The sequence below is a fragment of the Chrysochloris asiatica genome, unplaced genomic scaffold (assembly GCF_000296735.1).
Source record: "Chrysochloris asiatica unplaced genomic scaffold, ChrAsi1.0 scaffold00034, whole genome shotgun sequence".
Taxonomy (NCBI): domain Eukaryota; kingdom Metazoa; phylum Chordata; class Mammalia; order Afrosoricida; family Chrysochloridae; genus Chrysochloris; species Chrysochloris asiatica.
In genome coordinates this window covers 2,995,546-3,005,569 of record NW_006408552.1, presented here as the reverse complement: position 1 = coordinate 3,005,569, position 10,024 = coordinate 2,995,546, and the positions used below count along the sequence as shown (strand labels likewise).

General features: G+C 46.8%; 1 protein-coding gene across 1 annotated transcript in view; it reads left to right on the top strand.

Moving 5' to 3' along the window:
* The first annotated feature begins 4,021 nt into the window (after positions 1-4,021).
* Positions 4,022-10,024, top strand: part of ZP3 (zona pellucida glycoprotein 3 (sperm receptor)) — an 11,945-nt gene continuing 5,942 nt past the window's right edge. Inside the window, exons 1-5 of the mRNA XM_006859679.1 lie at positions 4,022-4,333; positions 6,524-6,642; positions 7,081-7,184; positions 7,415-7,592; positions 7,697-7,814. Of these exons, the coding sequence (XP_006859741.1) occupies positions 4,022-4,333; positions 6,524-6,642; positions 7,081-7,184; positions 7,415-7,592; positions 7,697-7,814 (831 nt within the window). The remainder of the gene's footprint in view (positions 4,334-6,523; positions 6,643-7,080; positions 7,185-7,414; positions 7,593-7,696; positions 7,815-10,024) is intronic.

Genomic DNA, 10,024 nt, shown 5'->3' with positions numbered 1-10,024 from the left:
GGATACCTCAGGTTCTTCACAATGGATACCTCAGGTTCTTCACAATGGATACCTCAGGTTCTTCACAAAGGAAACTTCAGGTTCTTCACAAAGGATGCCTCAGGTTCTTCACAAAGGATACCTCAGGTTCTTCACAAAGGATACCTCAGGTTCTTCACAAAGAAGACCTCAGGTTCTTCACAAAGGATACCTCAGGTTCTTCACAAAGCAGACCTCAGGTTCTTCACAAAGAAGACCTCAGGTTCTTCACAAAGCAGACATCAGGTTCTTCACAAAGCAGACATCAGGTTCTTCACAGAGCATACCTCAGGTTCTTCACAGAGCATACCTCAGATTCTTCACGAAGGATACCTCAGCTTCTTCACAGAGAAGACCTCAGATTCTTCACAAAGCAGACCTCAGGTTCTTCACAATGGATACCTCAGGTTCTTCACAAAGGAGATCTCAGGTTCTTCACAAAGGATACCTCAGGTTCTTCACAATAGATACCTCAGGTTCTTTACAAAGAATACTCATGAGACAAGTAAGAATCTTTCTCTAGAGTCTTCAGAAAGAGGATGGCCCCATCAGCACCTTGAATTGAGGCTACTAAACTCAAGAACTCTGTGTGAGAAAATACATTTCTGTTCTGTTGTTGTTGTTAAGTGCCATTGAGTCGGTTCCAACTCATAGCAACCCTGCATAGGGTTTCGAAGGAGCAGCTGGTGGGTTTGAACAGCTGACCTAGTGGTTCGAAGTCCAGTGCTGAGCCACACAATTAGTTACGATAGCCCTAGGAAACAAACAGCATCCCACTCATATTTTCCCTGTCAGTGCTATGATGTCCTGGTGGTAGAGATATTCAACCATTTCTTTTAAGTTTCTTTTGAGGATTATTAATAACATGGCTTGTCATTACCAATCCTCAAAAGACATGGATATGGAGTCCTGGTGTGGTGTAGGGTAAGCACTGGGCTGCAAGGTTGGTCGGTGGTTCAAACTCACCAGCCGCTCCTTGGAAACCCTTTACAAGGTCACTATGAGTTGGAACTGACTTGACGGTGCTTCACAACAACACCAAAATAATGTGTATAAGATCCCATTCATCTATATATAAGCCTCATGAGTTAGGGAACATAACTGTTTTGTTCATCACTGTTTACTTGCTGCCTGGCAACTAGGAGTGCACAAGAACAGCATTTGGAAAGAATGTGACTATCTAATGGTGTAGGCATGGTTAAGAAGTACAGTTCTTCCAAACATGAATATCTAATGGTGGAGGTTAAGAAGTTTGGTTCTTTCAAACGTGACTATCTAATGGTGGAGGTTAAGAAGTCTGATTCTTCCTAACACTATAAAATTCTGCATCTGTGAAAAACAAGAACTCTCAACACACAAGTGTGGTCCCTGCGTAACACAAGCTGCTCTCAACTGCTAACTGAAAGACTGGTGATTCTATCCCATCCAACAGCACCATGGAAGAAAAGCCTGGCGATCTCTTTGATTAAGATTACAGTTGAGAAAATCTATGGAGTTCAGAGCTACTCTGAAAACATGAGGTAACCAGGAGTAGGAATTGACTTGATGGCAACAAGATAAGGCACACAAGCAAATGGCAACTTGGGTTGTTGCTGTTGTTAAGAGCTGTCGAGTCGGTTCCGACTCATAGCCATCTGTGTAGGATTTCCAAAAAGTAGCTGTTGGATTTGAACTTCTGACTTTGTGATTCATGGTCCAGGGCTGATCCAACAATGCCACACCAGGAGTCTGGTATTTGGGTTGTTGTTGTTAAGTGTTGTCGAGCTCGCTTCCCACTTCTTCTCTGGGTTCCCCATTTCTATTCATTCTTTTGTGTGCCCCTTCCTGCCTTCTGAGCTTTGGTTTTGGGCAAATGCTGCCCTTTTGGTGTTGTACCGTTAATTATTCTGAGAAGTATGTTCCTCGTGAGGATTATTGTACTTTATAGATTTGTCTGTTGTTTGACTGCAAGATGATCTGTGGAGATGGATTCTGTTCCAGATTTGAAGGGTGTCTAAGGACCACAGGCAAGGCTCTCGTGGACTTGTTTTCATTTTCTTCAGCTTCAGCCTGAACTTGCATATGAGCAATTGATGGTGTGTTGGCTGATGCTATGGAGCTTTTCCACTATCTCTTCCCACAGATGTAGTCAATTTGCTACCTGTGTATTCCATCTGGTGAAGTCCTGGTGTAGTGTCATCTTCATAGTTGTTGAAAAAATGTGTTTGCAATGAAGAAGTCATTGGTCTTGCAAAATTCTATCAAGCAATCTCCAGCATCGTTTCTATCATCAAGACCTTGTTTTCCAACTACTGAGTCTTCCTCTTTGTTTCCAACTTTTGCATGTCAATCACCAGTAATCATCAACGCATCTTGATTGTATGTTTGATCAATTTTAGACTGAAGAAATTGGTAGAATTCTTCCATGTCTTTGAAGTTGTCTTTGTTGGCCGGTGCATACATTTGAATAATAGTTGCATCGAATGGTCCTCCTTGTAGACATATGGCTATTACCCTATCAGAACCAGCATTGTACTTCAAGACAGATCTTGAAATGCTCTTTGTGGTGATGAATGTAACACCATTCCTCTTCAGTTTGTTGTTCTGAGCATAGTAAACCATATGATTATCTGATTCCGAATGACCAATATCACCAGTCCACGTAAGTTCACTCATGGCTAGGATGCCAATTGTTATGCATTCCATCTTATTTTTTATGATTTCCAGTTTTCCTAGATTCATACTTCACACATTCCGTGTTCTGATTATGAGTAAATGTTTACAGCTGTTTGTCCTCATTTTGAGTTTTGCTCCATCAGCAGATGAAGGTCCTGAAGGCTTTACTCCATTCGCATCATCATGCTCAACTCTACTTTGAGGAAACAGCTCTTCCCCAGTGGCATTTTGAGCACCTTCCTACCTGAGGGGCTCATCTTCAGGCACTATATCTGACAATATTCTGGTGCTCATCATATTTCAATAGTCAATATTCTGGTGCTGACATTGTTCCACCCCTATTCATAAGGTTTCCAGTGACTAAATATTCAGAAGTATTCTGTCTCTCCTTCTTCCTAGTCTGTCTTCATCTGGAAGCTCAGCTGAAACCTGTCCACCGTGGGTGACCCTGCTGGTATTTAAAATACTGGTGCCATAACTTTCAGCATCACTCAAGCCAGTACAGTCTGGCAAACTGACAGAGGAGTGATGGGGAGCACACAGTAGGTCATCATAAACTCCTGTTAGGGCTAGGGCAGCATTCTCTTGACTCTTTTATTCAATCAGAGCCACCAGATCATTCACCTGCCTCAACATCCTTCTGTGGCTTCCCTAGCCCAAAAGACATCTCTAACATTCTGATCCTCTCTGCCCACTTCCCCAACTTCCTAAACTGCCACCTGATCCTCCCACCTCCTGCCAGGACCTGAAGTTTCAGAAACAATGACTTCTGGATATCCCCCACAATCCTGACCAGTGATTTCCCGTTCCTACACCTCCATTCACAATTACCTCTGTCTGAACTCACTTCCCCTCTCATCTTCCCTTTACCCAGAAAATTCCTCTTGTCCCTTGATTGATGCCTCTTACTGTTCTCCCTCTTGGAATGTGTTTCTTGCCATCTCAAATCCAATTCTCCCTACCCTTCAATGAAACCTATTCTGATCTCTCCTGGTTGCAGGTTCCCTAGTAGGCTTGGAGTTCCCTAAGAGCAGGGCCAGCACAGAACTGGACACATGAGGTCACAGACAAAGGGGATCAGAAGTTCTGGGTGAGCAGTGTGAATACAAGTCATTTGATTCTGATGCAGTAGATTGGGTGGGCACTGAGATGCTGTGTTTCTAACAAGCTCTCAGGTGAACCCATTCTGCTGGACCAGAGATCACTTTTAGTAGCAAGGGCCTAACTCACTGGATTGGCTGGAGAAGGGAGAGGTGGGAGCTCAGGTGTGAGTGGGCCATCATCCCAGGGACATAAGTTGGCTGGGTGGTGCTACTTTGGGCTTCGTTGGTGTGCTTCTGCAGGTATCATGGAGCTGAGCTACGGCCTCTTCATTTGCTTTCTGCTCTGGGGCAGCACAGAGCTATGCTGCCCCCACCCCCTCTGGTTCCTTCAAGGTGGGGCCCATGGCCCTGTGTCATCTCTGCCATCTGTGCTGGTGGAGTGTCTGGAGGCCCAGCTCGTGGTCACTGTTAACAGAAATCTCTTTGGCACTGGGAAGCTTGTCAGATCTTCAGACCTTACGCTGGGCCCTGAACAGTGTGAGCCTCTGGCCTCTGAGGACACCGCCGACGTGGTCAGGTTTGAAGTTGGACTACATGAGTGTGGCAACCGTGTGCAGGTGAGGCTTGCGGGCGCCCTCCTTAGGCCTGGCTTGGGTGGGAGTTACGGAGGCAGCCGAAGACAGTGATGGAGTATGAGATGTAGTCATGGAGGTGGGACTAAAGTAGATCATTTCCCTTACGGTGGAGAAGGTAGAGCAGCTGGGAATACGGAAGAGGGTCTGCTAGCTGCCTGAATCAGGGAGGTGGGTGGGGTCCAGAGACAGCAGTATGCTCTGGGCACCCCTTCCCTGATTCCTCCTGAGGATTTATAACGCCCCTACCCCGACTCCGGAGGAAGAAGAGCTGGACCTACATAGAGGTGTGTATGGGTATGTGAGCAAAATAGGATACCAGGTACTTGGTTGGGGTTGTATGCACTTGTATTGGGATCTGGATACCAGAAAACCCAGAAATAACCATTGTAGAGAAAAATAACAGACTTTTGATCTGCCTCTTCATTCATGTTTAATGGCTTGAATTCAAAATGGGTCAGAGGAGGAAATTGGCTTGGTCACCTCTGTTGAAGACCTTAAAGATCTTCATCCAGCCCATGGGGTCATTCCAAGTAGAAAGGGTTCAACACGGGAGGTAGGTGCTGAAAGAGACCCCATACCAGGAGAACCAAGGACAAATCGCCTTCCTAAAGCAATAAGAAACTTACTCAGACCACACAGGGCTTTCCGGCAAGACAGTAAGGGGAACCCAGGGCCCTAGCTGTGTTTACTTGGGGCTGACTTCCTAGCCCTGTGGAGGGCCTGTCTTTCCTCCAATTATGGGGGCCCCAGTCTCCTGGACTCGGTAGATAAGGGGCAAGCTAAGCCCTCAAGCCAGAGCTCTGGTCTTATGGTCCTCAGACATGCCTTGAGGATTCATAGCCTTTGTTCTGGGGGGGGATGGGGTGGTGGTAGTGGTGAATTGGTGGTGGCTGAGGGCTGTAGATGTTGTTTGCACATCAGGATCACCTGAGGGAACTTCTAAAACTCCTGATATTTGGGCTACAATCTTATACCAGTTAAATTAGAAGCGGAGTGGAAGGCAGACATTAGGATGCTTGACCCCTATGTGATTTCAATAAGGAAAAGACCTTGACAATTCTTTCACTAGTGTGTGTGTGTGTGTGGGGAGGGGGGCGGTTTTAAGGAGCTCTGCTAGTGTAGTGGTTACAAGTTGGGCTGCTAACCTCAAGGTCAGCACTTTGAAACTACCAGTCTTTCCACAGGAGAAAGATGAGGCTTTCTGCTCTCATAAAGATTTACACCTCAGAAACCCTATACAGGGTTGCTATGAGTCGGAACCAACTCCATGGCTCACCATCACTATCAGCATGGGGTTCACCAATCTTGCTTGAAAAGGGTCACCTGGGGCCACGGCCAATTTCAAGGGCATTTGATCTATGGCTCAGCTTGGTTTAAGAAGCCCTAGTGTAATGTAGTGGGTTATGTGTTAGGCAACCTGCCGCAAAGTTGACAGTTTGAATCTACCAGGCTTTCTGCTCCTGTAAAAATATACAGCCTCAGAACCCTATTCAGGGCCACTGTGAGTCAGAACCAACACACATGGAACATCACCACCACCACAGGCTTGGTTTAATGTTCTGTTGTTGTCTTGAAATTCTTAATTCTTAAACAAGAAACTCCACATTTTCATTTTGCACTGGATTTCACAAATTGAGCAACTGGTTTTGTCTGGGGACATTGGTAGTAGAGATTCAGAACAGGCTCCCTTGAAAGGGTAGAGTTAATCAAGATAGGCAGCCACCTGGGTCCCAGGTGTAGCCTTCTTAGGGGTACAAATTGCCCAAGTAGCACCTGCCTTGGTCAATCACTATACCAGCTTCCCTCCTGGTGAAATGGGACTTTCTTGGTCCTAAGCATTTCCCCTGAAAGAAGGAACCTGATAGATATGTGATGAGGTGGGGGCAGGTAGCATGAGGAGGAAAGAACATATCCTAATGTCTAGCCATGGGTACTTCTTGGTGTCTGGAGTTCTGTCCACAGATACTGTGTGGGTGCCATCATTCAGAGGTAAAGGTCCTGAGGGGCACAATGGTGCCCTACCCAGGTTCTCATCCAAGCTAATAGAGCTGGGTTTGATTGCAGAGTCTGTGTTCTCCCCAGCCCCCAATGGACGGCCCTCCCCATTCCTGCCTGGTTCAGGTGTACCTTGAGTGCATGACCCTGGGAGAATTAACCCCTTCTTTCCTTCAGGTAACTGATGATGCCCTGGTATACAGTACCTTCCTGCTCCACAAGCCCCGCCCTGTGGCCAACCAGTCCATCCTGAGGACTAACCGTGCTGAGGTCCCCATCGAGTGCCACTACCCCAGGTCAGTGAAGGTCATGGCCTGTCACAACCCTGACCAGACTCAAAGTCCCCTTAGCACTGACTATGCCAGCCCACCATGTACCCTCAGCCTTGTGAGAGTGGGCCTTGCTGGATCTACTTTGATGCTATGAAATGCATTAGGGGTTTAGCTTAGTAAAAAGCCACAGAATCCTGAAGGGCACAGAGTAGGGACTGCTGCCTCAGAGCCCTGACCCCCCAAGCCTCCAGGATCAGTCAAGCTTCTGACTTCAGATGCTACCACGGGAGGGCTGATGGACCCAGAGTTCAATCCATTACAGCTGGAGGACAGAGTTTTGAGGTGCAAGGCTTAGCCTGTTAACTTGGTCACAGCTGGGGACTCCACAGTGGGGTAGAAATGATATACCTCCATGTGGGCCCAGCTGGGATGAGTCCGGGGCAACTGTTGCTCTTCTCCCAGGCAGGTCAATGTGAGCAGCTGGGCTGTGCTGCCCACCTGGGTGCCTTTCAGGACCACAGTGCTGTTCGAGGAGAAGCTGCCTTTCTCTTTGCGTCTGATGGAAGGTGAGCAGGAGGGCTGGGAGAGGTCTAGAAGGGAAAGCTCTAGGTGTTTTTAAGCCCTGTGGTGGTGCCATGGGTTAAGCATTGGACTGCTAGCCAAAAGGTATCCATGGGAGACAGATGAGACTGTCTACTTCTGTAAAAAGACTCACAGCCTCAGAGACCTTGTGGAGCAGTTCTGTAGGTTTGCTGTGAATCAAAATGGATTTCACGACAGTGCATTTGCTTTCCAGAGGACTGGAGCACTGAGAAGAGGACTCCTACCTTCCAGCTTGGAGACACAGCCCACCTTCAAGCAGAGGTCCACGTGGGCAATCATATGCCACTGCGACTGTTTGTGGACCACTGTGTGGCCACACCAACGCCAGGCAGGACTGCCTCCACTCATCACACCATCGTGGACTTCCACGGGTGAGGACTGGGCTCTGCCTTACAAAGGAAAGTTTATCACGGGCTCCTGGCAACCCCATAGTCACCCCACGCAGCCTCTAATGCTCCTGTGGTCCTCTTCCCAGCTGTCTCGTGGATGGTCTCTCAGACACGGCCTCAGGATTCAGGGCCCCCAGGCCCGGGTCAGACACTCTCCAATTCACCGTGGATGTGTTCCACTTTGCTAACGACTCCAGAAACACGGTAAAAGCTTTTTTCTTTTCTTTTTCTTTCCTTAAACCTGCAATAAGTCTGAACCTCCATGGGCAGTCTGATCAGGCCTAAAATTCTGCCACTCTTCACTAGCTCTCCTGTAAAAAAAACAAACTTGGTTGCTCTGTTCGTGTCCTAACTTTCCAAGTAGATAGTCATTGGCTTAAGTAAGGCCTTTGAGAAGGCAAGGACAACACGCAAGGTTTAAAACACCCCACAAAGGGTAGTGGGGGGCGTCAGGGGGCCTGCATGCAGGAATTTAGAACAACCTAACAGAATGGGAGCCCAAATAGGGCTGTTCTACAGCAGGCACGGACAACATCAGACCCAAGGGTAGTATGTTGTTGTTGTGATGTGCCGTGGAGTTGGTTCTGACTCATAGCGACCCTGCACAGGGTTTCTGAGGCTGTAAATCTTTACAGGAGCGGAAAGCCTCATCTTTTTCACATGGAACAGCTGGTAGTTTCAAACTGTTGACCCTGAGGTTAGCAGCCCTATTCGTAACCACTATGCTACCAGAGCTCCTTAAGGGCAGTATGTTGTTGTTGTTATGTGCCATGGAGTCGGTTCCAACTCATAGCGACCCTGCACAGGGTTTCCGAGGCTGTTAATCATTATGGGAGCAGAAAGCCTCATCTTTCTCCCGCGGAGCAGCTGATAGTTTCGAACTGCTGACCTTGTGGTTTGCAGCCCGATTCGTAAGCACTATGCTACCAGAGCTCCTTAAGGGCAGAATAAGGCCCTCGAAATCATTTGGTCTGGCCCTGCCAAGGCAACTGCAATTGCAGCCATCACATTGTTGTTAAATGCTGTTGAGTTGGTTTTGACTCATAGTGACCCTGTATAGGGTTTCCAAGGAGTGGCTGGTGAGCTTGAACCACCAACCTTGCAATTCAAACTGACCTTGCAGTCCAGCTCATTAACCCACAGCGCCACACCAGGACTCCAGCCATCACATTAGGGGTGAGATGAGTTAATTAAATGTTTGGCCAAGTATAACAGGCTAATTTTTAAGTTGATAATTTTGCATGACCTGCAAGTGACCTAAATTTTGGCAGAAAAAAGGTTCCCTACCCCTGGTTTAAGGTGTGGGTACCTCCCAAATGTTCTTCTTGCTGTTAAGTGCTATCAAGGTGGTTCTGACTCGCAGATATTCTGTGTAAGGTTTCCGAGCCTATGAGTCCCATCTTTCCCCTGTGGAATGGCTAATGAGTGTGAACCTTACCAGGGTTGCTATAGGAGTTGGAAGCAACTTGATGGCACTTAACAATTGTTTTCACTGAAAACTGAGCCATGGAGTAAGTCCAATCTTGGGCTTGAAGACTGACTAAGAGTCTTCATCTCTGGGACTGAAGAATAATATTTTAAAAGTATAGCTTCTTGAACTTGGTTAGTCTACACCAGTATTTCAGAAACGTGAGAGTGTGTGTGTAAGTATTGCCTTCAGAGCTTATGGAACACATGGCTGGCTCCGCTCCCAAGTTTCTGATTCAGTCTGAGAAAGTGTGTTGATAAAACAAGCACTCGGGGAGGGGACATTAGTGCTGCTGGTCTGGAGGCCACACTTTGGTGGTGTGGGCTTTCTAGTTTAGTGGTTCTCAAAGTGTGGAGGTTGACAGGGGTTGACAGGAAGGAAGCTAGATGAGGATTGCCCCTTAGGACTGAGGGAAGGAGCAACGGAACAGGCAGAGCTGACCTCCAGCCTCAAATGCTGGTGGAGTCTTACAGTGAAGCTCCAGGAGCTTTAATGTGAATTCCCTGAGATATGAGTGGGGTGTGAATTAAGAAGTGATTAAGTGAAGGTTTCCCAACTTTATACTTCTCACCTGGGAAGGTAAAAAAAAAAAAAACACTGATTCTATACACAAGCAGCGTTGATTCTTGAAAAAGCAATTTAAATGGTTTGGGCCTCACTCATATGATATTCCCTGTCCCCCTTATGGCTTTTGGGGTGAGTTCAAGTGTTACAAGTGTCTGGTTAAAACACCACATGGTATTACAATTATCCTCACATGAGCCACGCTCAAGGGTCAACTGTAATTCCATTTTTACTTCATTGCAATGGGGCCAGGCATCCCTTTAAAAAAAAAAAAATCTTAATGGAAGTTGGAAAGGAGTGTGTTTAATAACTTTCAGATAGCAGGATATCCACTGTTATTTTTTAAGTTTTTATTATGAATTGAGTGAAAATTTACAGGGCA